The sequence below is a fragment of the Lactuca sativa genome, chromosome 7, assembly GCF_002870075.4.
Source record: "Lactuca sativa cultivar Salinas chromosome 7, Lsat_Salinas_v11, whole genome shotgun sequence".
Classification (NCBI taxonomy): Eukaryota; Viridiplantae; Streptophyta; class Magnoliopsida; order Asterales; family Asteraceae; genus Lactuca; species Lactuca sativa.
In genome coordinates, this window is record NC_056629.2 from 108007623 (window position 1) to 108031720 (window position 24098).

General features: G+C 35.3%; 1 protein-coding gene across 1 annotated transcript; it reads right to left on the bottom strand.

The window, feature by feature from the left end:
- Positions 1–18057: 18057 nt before the first annotated feature.
- On the bottom strand, positions 18058–22208 carry LOC111905896 (KRR1 small subunit processome component). The gene is made up of 13 exons (XM_023901628.3): positions 22023–22208; positions 21231–21419; positions 20894–20970; positions 20698–20808; positions 20461–20529; positions 20328–20384; positions 19965–20003; positions 19784–19888; positions 19628–19710; positions 19402–19483; positions 18713–18856; positions 18550–18624; positions 18058–18322 (listed from the first exon to the last, which is right to left on the bottom strand). The coding sequence occupies exons 2-13, from the start codon at positions 21406–21408 to the stop codon at positions 18221–18223; spliced, it is 1122 nt and encodes a 373-aa protein (XP_023757396.1). The 5' UTR covers positions 21409–21419; positions 22023–22208; the 3' UTR covers positions 18058–18220.
- Between the last annotated feature and the right edge of the window lie 1890 nt (positions 22209–24098).

The window sequence follows — 24098 nt, forward strand, 5'->3', positions numbered from 1 at the left end:
AAAAATCGTGATCTTACACCCTAGAATCATCTCAAAACTCAAGATCTTCATCAAAGGGAGCCAAGGCCAAAAACACTTCATTTTCCTTCCATTTTTCCTTGCAAAACCGAACCAACACCTCAAGGTGAGATTCATACCCCTATTTTCTGTTTTTATGAGTTTTGTGGGGGGGGGGGGGGAATACAAGTGAAAGTGTAGATCTATATGTGTTTGTATGCCTTGTATGATTTCCATGCTTATATGTATGCTTATATGTGTTTTAATGTTGGATCTAGCCATTAAACCCCTCAAAACCGAGATATAACTTATGTTTTATGATTTTAGCTTCAAATATGTTCCTACATAATAAGTGATACAAGAAAAATAGCTAAGTGGTTAGCAACAATTTTCTTTAAGCTAAAAACACACATTTTGGGCCAAAAATGTGAAAAATACAAAATTAAGGGCCCAAATTGACATTTCACAGATTCTGATGGATCAAATGTGCCAAAACAGCTTCCATAAAACTATTTCTGGAATTATATTCAATTAGAGGATTAAAAACATAAATTTCAAGCTTATTGGGCTAAAAATGAAAATTTCGGCCCAAGGAGGCCCATTATGCGAATTTTTCTGTTTTGGAGGGCCAAAACTGTGAATTTCTGTAAAACAGTGGACTATAAGTGTCCCAAATCCTTTTCAAAGGTTTAAAATGCTTTTTAAATTTAAAAAGGACCAAAGTTGCAAAAATTTTCCAATTTGGGCCAAAATTGTCAAAATTGCGAAAAGAAGGGCTAAAACCGAGAAAAACTGCATTTTCAGGGGCTTAAACTGTTTTCTATGAAAAATATGCTGGAAAATATTAATTTCAATACTTTTTGGTGTTAAAATGTCAAGAAAAATAGTTTAAGGACCAAACCGGGAAATATTACATAAAAAGGGTTGAAAATGTAAATTTTTACAACTAATGAGGGGCTGAAAACAGAAATATTTCAAGGCTAATTCAATATGTACAACTTGATCAAATAATGACACCGCGACTATCGACGAAATACAACTCATTACAATACCAAAAGTCGTTGTTAAACGAATTGGCTCGGTCTCGAGCCAATGGAAATCTACAACTACTAACTCTTCGATACATACAAATAACGATTGGTAATACATATACATACGAGTGTGCACAGACGTCTACGCACCATCTTCAGGCCCCAAAAGTGTAAAATCTTGCTTGTTGGGCCTAGCTAGCCCAATGACCTGATCTTAAGGCCCGAAGACACATATTTTCTACGGAGTGTTGAGTTTTACCGACTTGGCACAACGTAGAGTGACTTTCAATGGCTTGTACCACTGGTCCCCAAGGGTCCATGGTATTGCTAGAAGAGTCTGCATATTTTACGAGGCGGGTCGGGGACCCCTCGCACGCATATTTTCCCCAACCGGTTAATGGAGTCACCGGGGTCTTCGTGACCTCTTTCTCTTCGGATGTGGGACTACACTTAGTCCGGGCGATTGGATAACGTGATTAGTACGGACGACGCCTTCGGGTTCGTTAGTATAACTATAAACTGGGCGTTTGTGTAATGCGGGTTTGTAGTAAATAATCATTGCTCGAGAACCTTCCAACGTCGCCTGGGACTGACACTGCTATTTTCGTAATGGTTTCAACGCAACTTAATGGATTCCAAAAGAACTAGGGGAACATCGGGTTTCCCTAGGGTTTTTATTACATACAGATTTGAAACGCATACATCTTCAATGAACATTTTTTTTACAAGTACAGAAACAAACAAGCATACCTATGGATCTTCACAAACGTTTTCGAAAGCTTTACTTTTTCAGAAAATATCGGATTTTCTGGTGGTTTTTCAAGCAATATAAACATTCGATTTCAAACACTACTTATGAACTCACCAACATTTCATATGTTGACGTTTTTCAAAATACTTGTATTCTCAGGGAACCAGTGAATCAAGGGAAATCATACTCAGTGACGGTTGCAGTTTATTTTTGTATGAATTGAACAAATTAATTTTTGGGGAATGTAATGTTAAAACAATGTATGACATGTAAACACTACTGGTTGTACTATGTTGATGAATGGTGACGAATGTTGTTTTGTTTCATATATATTCAATGTTATGGTATTCAATTGAGTCACGACAGCCCCCGGACGTTTCCGCCGTCTGGTTCGGGGGTGTGACAAGTTGGTATCAGAGCCAGGTTTATAGTGAACTAGCATGTCGAGCCATACATTGATGTGCAACTATAAACCAAAAAGAAGGACTAACATAACTCTGAACAAAACAAATAAATAAAATACACTTGCCTGCATTAGGAGTAAGGACCTAACGCTGAATCAAACACAATAAAGCTGGTATCTCGGTTCATTCGAGACTGTTCTTAGTGATGCCAAGGGGCGAATGTAGCCTGATCAACTACATTCTCTCCAAGGTAAAACTAACACACGTCTTGATGAGATCGGAATAGCCAGGGAACCTAAAACTATACCCTATATCACCCAAAAAGAGAATGTTTGCTTAGTCTGTACAATAGTCATAGTACCCTAGGAATAATGTAGCATAATTACTTACTCGCGCAGACAGCATGGCTGGTTTTCATCACCCTGGAGACCCCTACTTCCCTAATCAGGGAAACAACGGATGGCTAGAGGAGGAGGAGCCTGAGGAAGAGCCTGAAGAAGAACCTGAGGAGGACCCCGAAGAGGAATCAGATGGGGAACCGGAGGCAGAAGTCGAGGGCGAGCCTGTCGAACCCGAAGAAGACGAAGAACCTTTCGGAGAGGAGCTTGATGACAGCGAAGGGGGTGATTCGGACGCAGAGTCCGAGGTCATCGATCCCCCTTACCCGATCAGGGTGCCTGCTTATCGTGTGGGACCCACTGGACCTACCCCTCCTTGGGGCATGGATCTTTGGAGATGGAGCAGACATCAGGGACAGCGACCCCCGTTTGGCATGTCACGTGAGTTCTTTGACCTGAGGGACGGAGGACCGGTACGTTTCTCCTAAACCACACTTATGCATGCATCTTATTTGATACCGGAGCGGAGCGAAGTTTCGTAAGCGAGAAGTTTAAACATTTACTAAAACAACAACCCCAGAAGCTAAATGAAACCTATACGGTGGAAATGGCCAATGGGAAAACCGAATCCACTAGGGAGATCTACATCGGATGTACCCTAACCCTTAACCAGCACGTCTTTCGAATAGACCTAATGCCAGTATCAATTAGGAGTTTCGATGTGATTATCGGCATGGATTGGTTAAGCCCCCACCATGCTGAGATTATGTGCCACGAGAAGGCCGTTCGCCTTCGTCTCCCAAATCACGAAACTCTAGTAATTTACGGAGACAAACCCAGTACGAATCTCCGCCTCATCTCGTGCATCAAAGCGCAAAAACACTTGCGAAAGAACAATTTGGCATTCTTGGCCCACATAGTGGACAAGACCAAAGAAGAAACTAACATCCAAGACATTCCGGTAGCGTGTGAATTTCCGGACGTGTTTCCCGAAGATCTTCCAGGAGTACCCCCAGAGAGACAGGTTGAATTCCGAATCGACCTCGTTCCAGGAGCAACTCCCCTCGCTAAATCACCATATCGGTTGGCACCTGCTGAAATGCAGGAATTATCCAGCCAACTCAGTGAGCTTCTGGACAAGGGATTTATCCGACCTAGCTACTCGCCATGGGGAGCTCCGGTGCTCTTTGTCAAAAAGAAGGATGGATCTTTCAGGATGTGCATCGATTACAGAGAGTTAAACAAACTCACTGTCAAAAACCGCTACCCACTCCCACGAATCGATGATCTATTCGACCAGCTCCAAGGAGCTAGCTATTTCTCTAAAATAGACTTACGGTCCGGATACCACCAACTCAAAGTCCGAGAAGAGGATATTCCAAAAACCGCTTTTCGAACCCGCTATGGACATTATGAATTCGTTGTAATGCCCTTCGGTCTAACAAATGCACCTGCCGCATTTATGGACCTAATGAATCGAATCTGTCGACCGTTCCTGGACAACTTCGTCATTGTGTTTATCGATGACATCCTCGTCTATTCTCGAAGCGAAGAGGAGCATGGCCGTCATCTCCGACAAATTTTAGAGACTCTGCGCACGGAAAAGCTTTACGCCAAACTCTCCAAGTGCGAGTTCTGGCTTCGGAGTGTGAATTTCTTAGGCCACGTAGTTAGCCAAGATGGAATTCATGTGGATCCTTCTAAGGTCAAAGCTGTGGAAGGATGGGCAACTCCGACTACGCCCACAGAAATTCGTCAGTTCTTAGGCCTAGCAGGGTACTATAGGAGATTCATCCAAAACTTCTCTAAGATCGCCAAGCCGCTTACCTTGCTTACGCAAAAGGGCGTGCCATTCAAGTGGACAGACCGACAAGAGATTGCGTTTCGAACCTTGAAGCAAGCTCTTTGTAGCGCTCCTGTACTATCTCTACCTGAAGGAACGGAAGATTTTGTAGTTTACTGTGACGCGTCAAATCAGGGCTTAGGTTGCGTTCTCATGCAACGTGGAAGAGTAATAGCATATGCGTCCCGCCAACTAAAGACGCACGAAGTAAATTACACGACCCATGACCTAGAACTGGGAGCCGTGGTCTTCGCCCTAAAAATTTGGAGGCACTACCTGTACGGTACTAAGTGCACCATCTTCACAGACCACAAGAGCCTCCAGCACATCTTGAATCAGAAGGAGCTGAACATGAGACAACGAAGATGGGTGGAATTGTTAAACGACTACGAATGCGAGATCAAGTACCATCCAGGCAAGGCCAACGTGGTGGCTGACGCATTAAGTCGGAAGGAATACACAAATCGCCGTACGAAAACACACTCGATAACCATTCAGTCTCATCTGACCACTCAAATTGCATCAGTCCAGGCAGAGGCTATGAAAGCGGAAAATAGAACTAGCGAGGCATTGCGCGGAATGGAGAAGAACCTGGAAGTCAAAGAGAATGGGGTATACTGCTTCATGAACCGTATCTGGGTTCCAAAAATCGGAGGATTCAGAGAGACCGTTATGCAGGAAGCCCACAAGACACGATACTCCATTCATCCTGGTTCGGACAAGATGTATTTGGACATTAAGCAGCACTATTGGTGGCCTAACATGAAGGCGGAAATCGCAACTTATGTTAGTAAATGCCTTACGTGTGCCAAAGTAAAAGTGGAATACCAGAAACCTTCCGGATTGTTACAGCAACCGGCAATCCCTGAGTGGAAATGGGAGGGGATTTCTATGGACTTCGTGACCAAGCTACCCAAGACGTCGGAAGGATTGGACACCATATGGGTAATAATCGACCGACTGACGAAATCTGCCCATTTCCTGCCAATCAAAGAGTCCTACAAGATGGAGAGGCTGACGCGTTTGTACCTACGAGAGATTGTAAGACTTCATGGAGTGCCAAAATCTATCATCTCGGATAGGGACAATAGGTTCACGTCACGCTTTTGGCAGTCGCTCCACAAGGCCATGGGAACTCATCTTGATATGAGCACCGCGTATCACCCACAAACGGACGGTCAAAGCGAACGAACCATTCAGACGCTTGAAGACATGCTTCGTGCATGCGTGATAGACTTCGGAAAGTCTTGGGATACCCACCTACCGTTGATCGAGTTTTCATATAACAATAGTTATCATTCGAGCATTAAGGTGGCCCCTTTCGAAGCACTGTACGGGCGTAAATGTAGATCACCGTTATGTTGGGCTGAAGTAGGTGACACCCAGCTAGCAAGAACACATACGTCGGATAGGGCAATGACAGGACCGGAGATCATTCGCGAGACCACAGAAAAGATTGTCCAGATCAAAGCTCGATTACAAGCATCGCGTGACCGGCAAAAGAGCTACGCTGATAAACGGCGAAAGCCCTTAGAATTCCAGGTCGGTGATCGAGTATTGTTGAAGGTCTCACCCTGGAAAGGAGTTATACGTTTCGGAAAACGAGGAAAGCTAAACCCGCGATACATTGGACCTTTCGAAATCGTCGCCCGAATAGGTCCAGTAGCATACAGACTACAACTACCCACGGAGCTAAACGGTGTACACCCCGTGTTTCATGTTTCTAATCTGAAAAAGTGCCTATCAGATGAAACTCTCGTCATTCCTCTTGACGAAATCGAAATCAATGAGAATCTCCTGTTCGTCGAAGAACCAATCGAAATCATGGACAGGGAGGTGAAGCGTACTAAACAAAGTCGCATCCCGATCGTGAAGGTACAGTGGAACGCAAAGCGTGGGCCAGAATTCACGTGGGAACGCGAAGATCAAATGAAGCAGAAGTACCCTCACCTATTCTAGCAATTCTCAAATCTAGCTTTCAAACAGAATTTCGGGACGAAATTCCCTCTAACGGGGGGATGATGTCACAACTGTAAATTTTAAGCTATGTAATCTATACATTCAAGCTAATGTGAATCAAAAACTTCAATCAAATACAACATGCTAGAACTACAAATAGTCATCAAACAATTGGAGACCCTAGAAGTTCTTATTAAGTCTATTTTGGACTAGAACTTCCTTATTGGATCCAAGTGGACCAATAGGCTTCCAATTAGACTATTATGGGCTTAGAACCCTAATTGGACTCTAAGTGGACCCATATTTACTTATTCCAACATTTTAGGTCATGAATGAAATGGATTAAGAGCCTTGATACATGAATAACCTAAAACTAGTTCAAGAAAAACATAAAAATCCTACTACACTCCTTTAGACTTAAAACACACCCTAATTAACACTAATATTGGGCTTAGGAGCAAAAAGCCCAAAAATCTTTTTTTTTCCACCATTCTCGGCCCAAAGGCCCAAACCCAAGAGGATAAGGAAAGAAGTTGACATTGGTTGCCACGTCATCTTTACCCATGGGATATCCATGCACTAATCTCATTTCTCCATGCACATCACCTCAAATATCACCTCTTCTTCCCTTCTCTCTCTCACTCTCGGCCATACACACTTACACACACCAAAAATATCTCAAATTCTCTCTAGATTCACTCAAGAACACTCTCTTCTTCCCTCTCCAAAATCTCGAGTTCTAGGAAGCTTTCAAGAGGAAATCTCCACAATATTCTTCTTCTAAGGTAAGATTATGCATAGATCTATGGTTTAAATTCTTTTGTTATCAAAATCCTTCCCTAATCTATACAAAAATCGTGATCTTACACCCTAGAATCATCTCAAAACTCAAGATCTTCATCAAAGGGAGCCAAGGCCAAAAACACTTCATTTTCCTTCCATTTTTCCTTGCAAAACCGAACCAACACCTCAAGGTGAGATTCATACCCCTATTTTCTGTTTTTATGAGTTTTGTGGGGGGGGGGGGGGGGGGGGGGGAATACAAGTGAAAGTGTAGATCTATATGTGTTTGTATGCCTTGTATGATTTCCATGCTTATATGTATGCTTATATGTGTTTTAATGTTGGATCTAGCCATTAAACCCCTCAAAACCGAGATATAACTTATGTTTTATGATTTTAGCTTCAAATATGTTCCTACATAATAAGTGATACAAGAAAAATAGCTAAGTGGTTAGCAACAATTTTCTTTAAGCTAAAAACACACATTTTGGGCCAAAAATGTGAAAAATACAAAATTAAGGGCCCAAATTGACATTTCACAGATTCTGATGGATCAAATGTGCCAAAACAGCTTCCATAAAACTATTTCTGGAATTATATTCAATTAGAGGATTAAAAACATAAATTTCAAGCTTATTGGGCTAAAAATGAAAATTTCGGCCCAAGGAGGCCCATTATGCGAATTTTTCTGTTTTGGAGGGCCAAAACTGTGAATTTCTGTAAAACAGTGGACTATAAGTGTCCCAAATCCTTTTCAAAGGTTTAAAATGCTTTTTAAATTTAAAAAGGACCAAAGTTGCAAAAATTTTCCAATTTGGGCCAAAATTGTCAAAATTGCGAAAAGAAGGGCTAAAACCGAGAAAAACTGCATTTTCAGGGGCTTAAACTGTTTTCTATGAAAAATATGCTGGAAAATATTAATTTCAATACTTTTTGGTGTTAAAATGTCAAGAAAAATAGTTTAAGGACCAAACCGGGAAATATTACATAAAAAGGGTTGAAAATGTAAATTTTTACAACTAATGAGGGGCTGAAAACAGAAATATTTCAAGGCTAATTCAATATGTACAACTTGATCAAATAATGACACCGCGACTATCGACGAAATACAACTCATTACAATACCAAAAGTCGTTGTTAAACGAATTGGCTCGGTCTCGAGCCAATGGAAATCTACAACTACTAACTCTTCGATACATACAAATAACGATTGGTAATACATATACATACGAGTGTGCACAGACGTCTACGCACCATCTTCAGGCCCCAAAAGTGTAAAATCTTGCTTGTTGGGCCTAGCTAGCCCAATGACCTGATCTTAAGGCCCGAAGACACATATTTTCTACGGAGTGTTGAGTTTTACCGACTTGGCACAACGTAGAGTGACTTTCAATGGCTTGTACCACTGGTCCCCAAGGGTCCATGGTATTGCTAGAAGAGTCTGCATATTTTACGAGGCGGGTCGGGGACCCCTCGCACGCATATTTTCCCCAACCGGTTAATGGAGTCACCGGGGTCTTCGTGACCTCTTTCTCTTCGGATGTGGGACTACACTTAGTCCGGGCGATTGGATAACGTGATTAGTACGGACGACGCCTTCGGGTTCGTTAGTATAACTATAAACTGGGCGTTTGTGTAATGCGGGTTTGTAGTAAATAATCATTGCTCGAGAACCTTCCAACGTCGCCTGGGACTGACACTGCTATTTTCGTAATGGTTTCAACGCAACTTAATGGATTCCAAAAGAACTAGGGGAACATCGGGTTTCCCTAGGGTTTTTATTACATACAGATTTGAAACGCATACATCTTCAATGAACATTTTTTTTACAAGTACAGAAACAAACAAGCATACCTATGGATCTTCACAAACGTTTTCGAAAGCTTTACTTTTTCAGAAAATATCGGATTTTCTGGTGGTTTTTCAAGCAATATAAACATTCGATTTCAAACACTACTTATGAACTCACCAACATTTCATATGTTGACGTTTTTCAAAATACTTGTATTCTCAGGGAACCAGTGAATCAAGGGAAATCATACTCAGTGACGGTTGCAGTTTATTTTTGTATGAATTGAACAAATTAATTTTTGGGGAATGTAATGTTAAAACAATGTATGACATGTAAACACTACTGGTTGTACTATGTTGATGAATGGTGACGAATGTTGTTTTGTTTCATATATATTCAATGTTATGGTATTCAATTGAGTCACGACAGCCCCCGGACGTTTCCGCCGTCTGGTTCGGGGGTGTGACAGAAAGTGGGTTTGTTCATGAAGTCAAGTCTTCAAGATGCAAAAAGATGAGAAAGAAAAAGAAGAAGAAGATGAATCGGAAGAATAAGCGGGTTTACTCACAAATATCGTCATATGTTGTGAAGCCAAAATCCGTGAAGCAAATTTGGGTTCCAAAGCAACAATCTCCAAAGGTTGCATTGAATTTGAACTCAAAACCCAAATGTGTTGGTGGTTCTTTTGAAGATGTTCTTGGATCGTTGAAGAACACGAAGAACGAGTTGTACATCTCGCATGGTGGGTGGTACAATGTTCGATTTGGAGATTTTCTCATTCCGGCAAAAGAACCAAGATCTTCCAAATTTGATTCGTTCGTTAAAAATGGATCTCGATTCGTCAAAAAGGTATCTCAAATTCTCAAATGGATTCCAAAACATCCATGATTTCGATTCGTGCTTTGCGTTTTTCAATTTTGATCAATTTGCCTCATTGGATCAAATCCGTTTCAACCCCGTTGATTGATCCAATTATTTTTTGTTTAGATCACAATTTCAAAAATCAAAATCATATTCTATCATTTTTTTTTAATTCACTGTCGATCAATTAATTGTTTCAAGCCCAAAAATGTTAATTTGATCACTATTCCTATTGAGTCCAAATATCGAATCCTTTACTGTTCATCCTAGTCCATTACAAGTCATTTAATCTGTAATCGACATATCGATATCATTTGTTTGATTCAAAGCTCATGAGTTAAAATCAGGAAGATTACGAACTGTTTGAAGATTGAAATAGTATCGAAATCAGTGTCACATCTTAGAATCGAAGATTAAAAATCGATTTCTAGATGAACTTATTTCAATTTGTGTTCAACGGTTTTGACTGATGTCATACCTTTTGATTCTCATCATTTGTTCGAGATAATATCGATCTTCATTCTATAAAATCGAAATTGATATTTGGTGTTGTGTGGTCTCGCAATTAGGATTCAGAAGTCATTAACAGATTCGATTTCAGCGTGCTTCAACTGGTTGTACCTTAGAACTCATACGCATCTGTTTTTTTTTCTTAATCGACTGTGTTTGAAGGTTCATCTCAAATTCTCATTAAATTTATTTTTGTCTTTCTTTGGATCGATGTCGATCAATGATTTGTTTTGATTGTTGAATTCAATTTTGTGAATCGATTTTATTTTATGATTTCAAGTTCAAAATCGATGATGATCAAAGTAATCACTATGAAGTCGAAAATTAGATCTTGATGAAATTAATCAAGAATTCTCAAATTATCGTGAAGAAGTTGTTTAGAACTAATGTTTGAACATATTTTGATCCATGATTTGGTGTTGGAATCCTCGATTTTCTGTTTATTGATTATTGACATAGAAAAGTCAATCACATAAAAAGTCAAACATGAGTTCTATGGGTTGATTCAGGGAAATGAAAGTAGAAATCGTTTGGTGAATCAATCAGGTTGATGACGATTTGAAGGTTGGTGAATCGAATCGACTTGGAAGATGCTGTTCACAAGCTTAATTTTTGCGAGTTCGATTGATGATTGGGAGTCGATGGAACATGCTTAGGGTGAATGCAAAACGAATCATTTTGAGTCTGGGTGTGATTTTGTGTTGACAGAACGATCTGGAGTTGCGAATTTAATTTTGAAAATCGATTGCTTGGTTTGAAGTCAAAATCGATTATTGATATAAGGAAAACGCGAAGTATGGAATTTGTTTTGAGGAAGAAGAACTGTGATTTGTTCAAATTGATTGATTTTGAGGAAGTCGATTGCTTGGATTTTCGCATATGAGTGAATGCGAAAATTTTTTTAGCAAAGACATTGAATTTCAAAAGCAGTTCGCATTTCAGATCAAACCGGATTCGCATTTGAGTAAATCAAAATTCAGGTTCGCATTCGTGTGACTGCATTTTGCATTTGGTGTTTAGTTCGCATTTGGAGTCAAAATGCGAAGATATCTAATTCATGATTCGCATTTGGTGAGATAAAGATGCGAAAATTGATTGTGTGTAAGATGCGAAGTGTGCAAAGAATGAAACATGCGAATCTGAAACATGAGAAGAAGTCTTTTACAGTATAACTTGAATTGGGGAAGAAGAAAGCAAAAAGTTTCAGTTAGCACCCCTGATCTTTTCACGAAATGACAAAATTGATCCAACTTCGCAAAATGGCAATAAAAGCTGAAAAAATGCAAAATTTTCAGTTTTGGTCCTTGCAGTTTGTGCGAATTAACGCTTTATGCCCGGTTTCGCAAATGGGCTAGAGTTTCGCATATTTGAGTGTTTTTTGGCGCAACGGGTCCCTGCAAGTTTTAGAAAGTGACAATTTCTACCCGGATTTTGAAAAATCTTGCAGCTTTCACCCAAAAAGTCAAAAAATTTCATAAATTGAAAATTTTTGTGGCTTTTTCGTGATTGTTTTTTCGTGCAAGATTTTTGGTGATTCATTTTTGGTACACATCAAGGGGGAGTATCGTGAAGACTATTCCCCGGGCGCTTCTCATCCTTAGTGGGTTTTATAATCAATTTTTGATGATAAAAAGGGGGAGAATGATGGGTATTCGAAGCTTCTCGGGTTTTTCAAATATTCATTTGCGGATTTGAAGACTGGTGTTACTTCGAGGGGGAGTTTGGTCTTGATCGCGCTAGCTCGTTGGAGATTAAAGTCGGACATCCAATCCTAACTTTGAGGGGGAGAATGTTAGGGTGCAAAGTCATGCTTGGATGTAATGTTTTAGGCTTTCCTCTTTGTATGTGTAAATGGGTTGAGTCTTTTCCTATAAATAGGAAGTGAGTGACTCCCATTATGTAAGAGTCCATTTGGAGTGTTAGACTAGAGAGAGAAATTGTATACAAACCCATTTGTATAATCTTTCTAGATCTAATAAGAGCTTACAAAGATTTATTTACTACTTGTGTTTTTTATTTTACATGATGAATCACTAGATCTTTCTAATTCCGCACATACCATCATAATCAACACCACTACAGGTTACTTGATTTCTATCAGGTAACTTAATTTTGAATTTATATTTTGCTCAAACCAGATCCGGGAAATAATGCAATCATGTGATTGTGTTACATGAACTTGATTTATGTTGTTGTTGAGCAACAATTGGTGTGTTTTCTATTTCTTATTTTGTTGGCATTTGTTCACGAATTGTATGAAATCACGAATCCAATTCTGTTAGAATGGAATCATGAATTCTAATTTTGTTGGAATGGAATCACGAATCCATTTCTCTTTAATGGGTTTTGCATGACTTTATTTTGGTTTGCTTCTTTATGCTTGAATTTTATCTTATATTGTTGGTTTATGATGATCAAGTGTTGAATACCATTATTTTTGTAGGTACGAAACGAGAGATATTAAAGCAAAACATGGTACATATGAAACTTACGACATTCTACTGGAATAGAATCTTGAATTCTGATTCTGTGAAAATAGAATCTTGAAGATGAACATTGTATGGGATGAAGATGAACAATGACCACCAATCTTCTAAAAAGAATGGATTATTCTACCAGGATAATATACAATATAATGAAAAAAAAAATTATGTAATAGTATATTCTGGTAGAATGATTCATATATTGTGTTTTTTGTGTTATGTAAGTGTAACATTCGCATAGAATAGTATATAATTTGTTTTTTCTAAGAATGTAATGAAATTTCTTTTAACTTGTATCTAAAATTTTGTTACTCTTCAAGAAGTTCATTAAATCAAAATATATATTATGTCAGAATGTGTAATTCTTGTATGGTTCAATCATATTTGTAATTTTTTAATATATTGATAAACATATTCCGTCAGAATTTTCGAATTAGGAGAATTATCATCCATACAATCAGATTTTTAAAATGAATAGAATCTATTTTCCTTAAAATATGTAATTTTCCTTTTTTAAATTTATGTTAATTGACTAAAATACCCTTAGAATGAAATTAGTTGGTATTTTTTAATTATATTTAATTTAATGTATTATTCACTTTCCAAAAGTAAGTAAAATGATTGATCTACAATTATGCAAACAATAATACAATACTTAGTTTGAATAGAATAACCTAAACCTATATATATATATATATATATATATATATATATGTTCAGGTGTTTAAAGTAAGTATTGTGTTATTGTATGCATAAATGTGGGCCAATCAAAATTTAAAATAAAAATAAATAAATAAATAAGGGTAAATAGGTAATTTGATAATTAGTTTCCACAAATAATAGCCTATAATTATGGTAACCATTGACTTAGCTACCTAGGTATTTTCATCCCTTTTTAAAACCACAATGACGATCTTTTTTCATTCTTCACTTATCAAATCCGATCGACACATCCCAAAATCGGAACTCCTCTTCTTTACGTCTCATCCCTCTAGTCGACAGAAGCCAAATGACTCTTCCGGCGATTTGGGTCTACCCTCCATCATAGTGCGCAGCAGCAGTGCAATCGGTGTTCCTACTTGTAGAATCATCCCTCAGCTCCATAAAGAATGTCGATTCTCTGTAGAAGGTAAGTGCAGATCAAAAACCCACACAATACACTTTACGTCTGTGAAATTTTCAGGTTTTTTTGTAGTGTTTTATGTGATTTTTGTTTCTGGTGACCAGAGGTGAGAGCAGTTTGATGAATTTTGGGATTTTTTTCATAGATTTTCGAGGTTTGGTTATTGTACTTTATAGGTATAAACAATTTTGTGTTCAAGCTTCTTTTAATTTTTATTTCCATGTCTGTGTGCAAGTTTTTTATTTTTTATGGTGTTGGATTTTCATTACCCACTAGGTGTTTGATCATTTGCTTCATTGAGTTTTGGAATATTTGATTATCGGAGCAAGGTTTCTGTTTTCATGTGTGTGCCTTGTTCGTAAAAATGGTATGACTTGTCAATATGTTTTCTTACTTTTTAACTAAAATCTTCCAGGTGAAAGGGGGTATTGGAGATATAGTTGAATAACATAGAGATATACAAACTTCGAGAAGCTTTTAGGATGTGGGAATGATGAAAGCAAAGCCACTAAAGGTATGTCATTTCCTTTCATAATTACTTGATAAATGATGTTTTATTTATTTATTTAATTTTGTGTATTTTCTTACATCTGAAAATCTTTGATATATATTCCAAAATTGGGCAGGAATGTATTACATAGAATACACACTTCAGAATCTAGGGGTTTGTTTGAATGTTAGATAGGAATCATTTGATAGAAAACAATGGGTATTTAGATTGGGTGTTTGACAGGGTAGGGAAGGAAATGAAAAGCAGTTTTTTGGCTAATATCTATTGGAATGGAATCAAGAATTCCAATTCTGTTGGAATGGAATGACGAATTCTAATTCTATTGGAATCACAGAACTTGATGTTTGAAGAACGGACCACAAAATTTAAACAGACCACATTATTCTTTTAGAATGTATTAGTCGTTGTTAGATTTTGATGTGATTATTAACAATTGTTACTCGTATTCTATAAAAAAATAATGTATTTGTTCTTTTTATTCTTCAATTGATTGTTCAAGAATTTGTTATTCTATAAGAAGTTTTTAAATTCATGATAAAGAAATAGGTTCAAGAATATTTTTATTATTTATAGTTTAAGAATATTTTTATTTTTGAATATACTCATAAACATATTATGTCAGAATGTCCGAACTAAAAGAATTATAATTCGTAAAATCGGATTTTAAAAATTAATAGAATCTATGGTCCCTTAAAAATGCATTTTTCCTTTATTAAATCTATATTAATTGACTAAATTACCCTTGTAATTAATTAAGATGATTTTTTCAATTATATTTAATTCAATAATATATATATTAATCACTTTCTTAAAATAAGTAAATTTGATTGGCCCACATTTATGAACTCAATAACACAATAATTACTTTAAACAAAATAACCTAAGTCTATATATATATATATATATATATATATATATATATATATATATATATATATATATATATATATATATAGGGTGAAGTTCAATAGAGAACCATAATTAACTAAAACCACATCTTACGTGACAGTGGCATATGTGGTATGGACTCGGATTACCTATGTACTATGACTCGTCTCCGCGATACAATTTCGGGATTTGACTGTAGCGGTTTCACTAATAAGGACACTCCCCCCCCCCCCCCCCCCTAAATCCCAAAAAGCTTTGGCATGTGCCCTTTTTAGCAAAATCGTCCAAGATATGGAAGTCGACTTCGACATGACTGTCAGACATAAAGCAGTCTTTGAGTGTCTGCGGGCGCCTCATGCTCAAGATTTTCTGCTAACTATCCCTATTGATGGTCTTGGCCAGCATATGTCTCCTGTGGAGTACCGAACTATCCTTCGTTACTGCCTCATGATTCCCATATTCCCAATTGACGGGATATGCCCAGTTTGTCGCAAGGCATGTTTGGATACCTTTGGGGAACACGCGGTTCATTGTAGAGAGCTCCATGGTTTCAAGTATAGATATGATGTGGTTCGGGATGTTCTCTTTGATGCTTGTCGGCGTGCTGGTATTTATGTGAAGAAAGAAGCGCCGGTGAACTTTTTGACAGACCCGCAGGATGGCAAGTCCACACTTAGACCGGCTGACATTTTGGTCTTTGGATGGATGGGAGGGAAGCATGCGTGCGTGGATCTTATTGAGGTCTCTCCTTTCGTTGGTTTGGGGAGCGGGAGTTTCACAGTTAGGCAGGCCGCTTTGAAAGTCGTTGCGTGCAAAGTGGTAAAGCACGAGAATGCATGTATAGAAAATCAACATGTGTTTGTTCCTTTTGCATTCGATACATTTGGTTTTCTTGCACCAGAGGCAGTGGAGCTCCTTAATAGAGTCCAACGGATCATGCATTCTAATGTTATATCTCCTAGATTCACAAATGTTGTTTTCAAAAGAATTGGTTTTGTCATCCAGAAAGGGCTAGCGGCACAGCTTGTTGCTCGTTTGCCTTCAATCGATATGTATTGAACTTTTATATTATTAAGAGATAGAATTATAAAATATGTTTTTGATTAAAAAAAAAAAACTTTAGAACATATTTTTTATCAAAAAAGAAAAACTAAAAATAATTCATAACCTTTTATCCTTTTTCCAATGATATAAAATTCGATTTTTTTTTTTACGTCAAATTCACAATGTGAATCTTTGAAAATTCACAATGTGAATCCGGATTCACCGATTCACATTGTGAATCCGGATTCACACGGTGAATCCGAAAAATATTTTTCACATTCACAATGTTAATATATGAATTTAGATATTTTTAGATTTTTTTTCAATAAAAAATAAGCTCTAGAAATTTAAAAAAAAAAAAAAAAAAAAAAAAAAAAAAAAAAAAAAAAAAATTGGTTCCTTTGAAGAACCAATAATTATGGTTATCTATTGAACTTTTCCATATATATATATATATATATATATATATATATATATATATATATATATATATATATATATATATATATATATATATATATATATATATATATATATATATATATATATATATATATATACCCTAATAAATGAAAATGACTTTGCCAAATGTCATTCTCTCATAAAATTAGCCACATGTCATTTTGTCATAGTTTGAGATATATTTATTTTCCACTTGTCATTATTTTAATTTTAATTTTTAATATATCATTAATTTAGTTTTCATAAATTAAACCTACCATAATGACTATTAATTTCAATTTTTAAATTTTAAATTTCAAATTTCAAATTCAATTTCAAATAAATTTCCAGTTTAAACATTTATATTTAACATTTTGTTATAATTAATCCGTTTAGTACACACTAAACACATAATTTTAATTTATTTATTTTTTGCATGTTTTTTTTTCTTATAATTTTCACTTATTTCAATTTCAAATTCAAATAAAATTTCTATTTAATCGTTCGTACTTAATATTTTGTTTTAATCAACCCGTATAATATACGGGTCTCACAACTAGTATATATATATATATATATATATATATATATATATATATATATATATATATATATATATATATATATATATATATATATATATATATATATATATATATATATATATATATATATATATATATATATATATATATATATATATATATATATATATATATATATATATATATATATATATAAAGCAATTCTTGGTATAAGCAATTTCTACAATTAATTGGCATCAAACTTAATTTTGGACATAAACTAAGAACGAAATCGTTTTGAAAATTATAAATTATCATAGAAGGATTACAAAAAAAAATTCCGAAAAAAATGGATAATAAAAGAAAATAAAACATGAGAAAAAGGGTCAGCCGCCTCCATCCACACATGCCAGGCCGAAGTGGAAGGGGGCACCCCTTGGGCCTGCTGGTGCTAGGCTTGAACTGGCTTGGGCCTCACAAGGTATTATGTTTCGTTGAAACTGTATTATATGTTTGAATAAAACACAAGGTATTATATTTGATTTAATTATCCAACTGTTGCATTATATACACAGATGATTTGTTATCTGATTAATTTATGTTTATTGAGATCATATGACTGATGTCCACAAAAAATAAAATTACGAAATTAGCATATTAGAAAATAGGTGTAGAAACGATTGAAAGAGTAGCAACCTATCTTTTATAAACGACAAAGGCTGCCTAACGTATTGTTCTAACTTGATAATATGGATACCAATATTTCAGTTACCATGTCGAAATTCAAGACTTTTGGTCATTCACTATCTAATAAACGATCATAAAGTTATTAATAAATCTTAGACAGAAAAATACAGTCTATCACCTCCAAAAGTTGTCATGTCCAATAAAGTTAAGTTGAGTTGATGGATGATGAAAAACATTAAATAAACCGACACTACTTGTTGCTCTTGGATTTTTTCTTCGACGCTGCAATATACATCTCTGCATCATCGATGCTATCAGCCGATTTACGATTTCCCAACTCCTTGGCTTTTTTCTGCAATAAATAAATGCCAATGGAATTTCCATTAAAACCAAGTGCTATAGCATGAAACCAACTCCTTGGCTTTTTTCATCTCTATCTATTTCTTTTCTTACCAATAAAACTTGTATGTTTGATTTTTTTCAATATAAAATTGTCATAATAAACAATTAAATTTGGTGCATTTACCTCTTGGATAGCATGAAAAATAGTAGTAGGTGATACATATTAATTACATATACCTTCAAGGATGTAGTCATTGCAGCAATGTCTTCCTTGTCGTTTTTAATTTTATCATCCTCTTGTTTTTGGGCTTCCTGAATATCCAAAACAATAATTTAAATGAAACGGAAAGACTTAAGAAAAAATGTGTAGAGGCTATTTATTAATGATGAATGATATGACCTCTGGAGGCTTAAATGCTTCTTCCCGCTTCCTCTTGTTTTCAGCAATTTTTTCAGCCTGTTTTTCCTGTCTTTCTTGCCATTTCTTTGCAGACTTCTTTTTGTCACTTAAAAAGTATTCACCGCTGTCTAGTTGCATGTCAATCTGAAAACAAAACAATAAGGATGGAGTTGGTTATCATGTATATTTGGAACGAAACAAAAAATTGAAATTTTAGTCCCACTCAAAAGACGTAAACGCCCTCCTCACCCTAATCATAAAAAAAAAGTGTTCGAAATACCTAAACTGAATAAACTGCCCGAACCAAATAACCGATTATCGGAAACCTTAATTGGTTATATTTTCATTACTCGGTTTAACCAATTAAGGTAACCTTTTCAGGTGTTTTATTTGTAGAATTTATAATTTCCAATTGAATTTTCCATATTAAAGTTCATGGATTGGAATTTAGTTTTCACCTACCATTAGAATATAATACTACACATTTATTTATTTTGTGGGTATCCAATTCCCAATTCATTTAGCAAATGGGACTAGTGGGACTTATATATAGACCAACATGTTCAAGGAAAAAAAAGCATTATAATTAATAGGCTATCTATGTGTTGTTTGAAAAAGATTAAACTAATATAATTTTTTCAGTGAACAACATCAATGAATATAACAAAAATAATAAATAATATAATCACCTTGCTTGGCTGTGGGGGTGGTGGGAAAGGTGTATATTCTTTCTTCTCTTTACTCTTAACCTTCTTTTGTTTCACATTTTTCCTAAAAAAAACAAATAATCAAGCCAACCGTTATTTTGTCCTATCAAAACCAGGTTCAGTATGGTGTGCTTTTTTCTGTATTTCAACAGAACATTTTATGATCAGAAATCATATATAAAATTTCAGAAAGAGACAATGAATTTACTTTTTGAACTTGGGAAGAAACCTATCCCAATTCTCATTTGCAAGTTCTGGATTGCTTGCAAGATCTCTCCTCATCATCAACACCTGTTAAACAACACACAAAACATTATTAGTGCATCGGATAATATCCAAAAAAAATAAAAATTGTAATACTCACTTTGATGTTGTACAAGGGATGCATTTTATTTAACATGCATTCTTCTACTATCCTCCTTACTTGTTTCAATCCTTTAAATGAACCCATTGAAGCCACCGAGTTTCCCTGTGCATCAACAAAGAGAAAGAAATAAGGTTTCTAGGTTTTTTCTTTTTTAAGCCAACAAGTCATACACTTATACCTGAACAAGAATATAGCAGCCTGTCAAAATCTCCAGTGCCTGCATTCCGAGTAAACTGTCAGAGGACATAAATGTAGAAAATACAAGTGTGTTGCTATTATGAATAAAGAAATATAGTTGTGTTGCTATAATGAGCAACAAAATAGAGTAATTTACAGATTTCCTAGTCAAATTACTATAAACATTAAATTTGAAAAGTAAAGTGACTTTAATAACGATTTTGAAAGACTTGTGACCAAATTAAAAACAAAGTGAAAGTTGTTACAATGTATTTGCCCAAATAAAAGGATGAGTAAAATAAATCAATTTTTATAGTGATGCACTTCCAACTTCCAAGAGATTGATTTTAAATGAAATGTACACCTTTAAAGTGGACGAATTGGGCCCAACCAACCGCTGCCTTCTTTTCACAAATTTTTCCTGAAAACATCATCAGAGTTAGTCGATAGCAATTTTTATCTACTTTTCCAAATTATATAATAATAAATTATTGTACCTTATTTCGTACTAAACCTCCAATCTTGATGATGTCACATTGCATTTCATCGTTTAAAACCTTAATGGCCTGCAACAAAATTCACTTTCACATTAAAGCAGATTCTATTAAAAAGTTATATCAAAAGTTATCATTAAAAACTGTAATTTAGATTTTTATTTATATATAAATAAAGGAAACGGAGAAATGAAACTAACTTCCATTCGAAACATCAGCTTAATGTGATGTGATGCTTACCTGAGGTGCAGGGACACTTCGTGACAAGAGTTTAATCAGATCCCTAGATTTCACTATGATATATGGATCCCTTGTCTTTCTAGTTGTGGAAACAGTCATCGACCCTTTCACCTGATGTCATACAATATCAAAAGAAAAGTTTTGAAAATGCAGATAAAAACTTTTAATGCACAATCAAAATCATTTGATCACGAACCAAATCCAGCTCACATGAAATCCCATGTTCTTTCAGTGCACCTTTCACGATAGGCCAAGCTTCCTGCAAATACTTCTCTGCATACACAACATCATTTGTGTTACTTACCTGTTGTTTCTTTTTTTTCCTATTAAGTGTTGCTGTTGCCTGGATAAATGATATTTTAAAACCTCTTTTCCCTAAATTTCTCTTTTGAGTCAAAAAGAAACACCCATATGTAGCTTAAACATGTAAAGAAGAAGGTGTTTCTTTTTTATTAATGCGAAAAAGACAACATAATAGAAATAATATATATATATATATATATATATATATATATGGCAAATGCTGTGAGTACCTCTGTATTGAGGGAAGAGAGTAGAGAAAGAGCTGACTTCAAGTAAACCGCCTTCATTCCAAGAAGGGTCAAACTTTTCCACCTTCCAATGATCAACAGTCTCATCATCCCATGGCTTTGGCTTGTCATGCTTCCCCTTGTGTCTCTTTCCCTTCTCTGCTACTTCTTCCACATCCATAATTTTCAAATCTGATATTAAATCAAAAGACAATGTTATCTGATATTTAAATATCCATGCGCCTAGGTTAATTACCATTTAAGTTGTACTCAATTTCTAATATAGCTCAGCCTTCCTTCTTTTGAAAAAAAGAAACCTCAAAGATTACTTTTGACATATTCAGGCAAAAGTTTAGGTGTGGTTTATAATGTTTTCAGATAAACTTCAATTGAATTGTATGCTTTCAAACTCTTGTTTCTTTAAGAAAATAGGACAACAGATATGAATTTTTTTAGCCAAAGAAAATGGTTCGTCAAACATGAATTTTTATCGAATGCTCATCAAATATGAGCTAAGAAACGGTATCTTTTATGCATAACAGAAGCAACTATAAGAGAAGTCGTTATTTGAATTTTCTCTAATGAAAATTACAAAAACTGACTAAGAAGCATTCATGTAAACTCAGCAACATTAATTCCAAAAAATTTTGAGAAATGATAAACCCACAATGATAAGAAAACCGGATCTAAACCTCGACTATTATCAGGCTAACCAATTCCAGTCTAGAAACTAACATTTGCATATATCAAATCGAAGAAAAAAAATCGAATATTGAAAAGGGATTGAAGAATTACCAGAAAAGAGGAACAGATACTGACGGGGTGGTTGACGGTGGTGGATCGATGCAGGGGTTAACGGCGGTGGTGGTAGGGGCCGAAGTAGAAGAGGAGAGCGAGAGGGAAGAAGAGAGAAAATAGCGGTGGTTGTGAAGAAGAGAACGAGAGGGATGATAGCTACGTATGTTCATTAGGTTAAGAAAAGGGTTTTTTTGGTCATAAAGTTTTTTTTAAGATGTCTAAACTAGCCCCCGCCAAGGCGCCAATTGGATTTGGTTTAGGGGTGTGATTTATTTTGTAAAAAAGTTTTTTTTAGGAGTCTTTTAACATGTGTTCGGGTTTTTAAGAATTTTAAGAAATAAAAGTTAAAAGTCATACAAAAATGATTTTATTACTTTTTAGAAAGGTCTTTTTTTTATGGCAAAAAGTTGATTTAAAAGAACCTTTTAATTTTGTCAAATATTTTTTTGACTTTTTTTATTTTTTAGAAAAATTAAAAGTCTAAAAAGTTGTTTTAAAAGGAAAGTCAAACACCCCTAAAGGTTGACGAGTTGGCCGAAAGCACTTAAAAAGAAGGAAAAGAAGGGATAATGACTTAAAAATGTAATATATTTTAAAAGGGTAATATTTTTCGATTTATACATATTTGGTCATTACATTTTTTCGTCCATATTTACCCCTTTAACTTGTTGAACTGTACACATTCAGTCCTTATGACTGATTACTCTAGGTTAACCAGGAAAAATGACTTAATAGGGTAATATATTTATCATTTTGTACACATTTAGTCATTAATGTTTTTGTATACATTTTGTCCCTAATGTTTTTTTGTTTCAAAATAAGTGATTTTTGTTTTTATACTTATTTAGTGCTTATGAATTATTTCTTTAGTTTTTCTCACGACATCTTACGTGAGACAATCATTGATGAGGTGTTTGGGGCTGTTGATGCTTATGTCCATCGTGATCTCGACTGTTTGGTTGTGTAAGTCTTGTGGTTTGGCTTAGGTTTTATGTTCTGAACGTCGTAATTTCTTCATACGATATCAAATTTTAACGATCTTTATATCTATTTGTTCACTTTTTTAGTCTACTACAATTTTCATTAAGATTACTCTCGTTGAAATGTAATGTACTTCTACTTACGATTTTATAAATAAATAAATAATAGCATTCATACATGCATTCACAAAAAATATGGATATCAATATCGTAAGTAAAAATATATTACTTTTTAAAGAGAGTAATCTAAACAAAAGTTGTAGTAGACTAAAATACGAACATATGGATATAATGATTGTTAAAATTCAAAATCGTATGAAGAAGTTATGACGTTCAGAACACATGACCTAAGCGACTAAGTAGTCGAGATCGCGATGGACATAAGCATCAAAAGCCCTAAACATCTAAATAATAATTGTCTTATGTAAGATGTCGTGAGAAAAACCTACAGAAATCATTCATAAGTACATAATATAAACCAAAACAAAAATGACTTATTTTGCAACAAAAAAAAATATTAAACACTAAATGAGTATAAAAATATTAAGGACTAAATGTATACAAAGTGAGAAATATATTACCCTATTTAGTCATTTTCATCGGCTAACCTGGAATAGTCGGTCATAAGGATTGAATGTGTACAGTTTAACAAGTTGAAGGGGTAAATGTGGACGAAAAAAACTCAGTGACCAAATATGTACAAATCAAAAAATATATTACCCTTTTTAGTTATTATCCCTAAAAAGAAAATATAAGATCTTAAAAACCAACAGACAAAGTCTTTATACCCACTACCAAGTCGCCTATTTTTCTAGAATATATTTGTCACGTAGGTAGCTCTCAATATCACATTTGTTTTTTTTTTCAATAGTTAAATAATTATACATATATATTAGTTCTCATACCACTTAGGAACAGTATCTATTCCGCCACATCTGCTTCCCCTAACTTATTCTCTTCCTGCCACCTGCTCGGTTTACCGTTGTTTCCTTCCAATAAGATTTCACCTACGTATATTATCCACGTGTTGTTCTCTGCATTGCTACTTATCCATCTTCATTGTTTATCCTCCAAGCCACGACCCTCTTTTGCA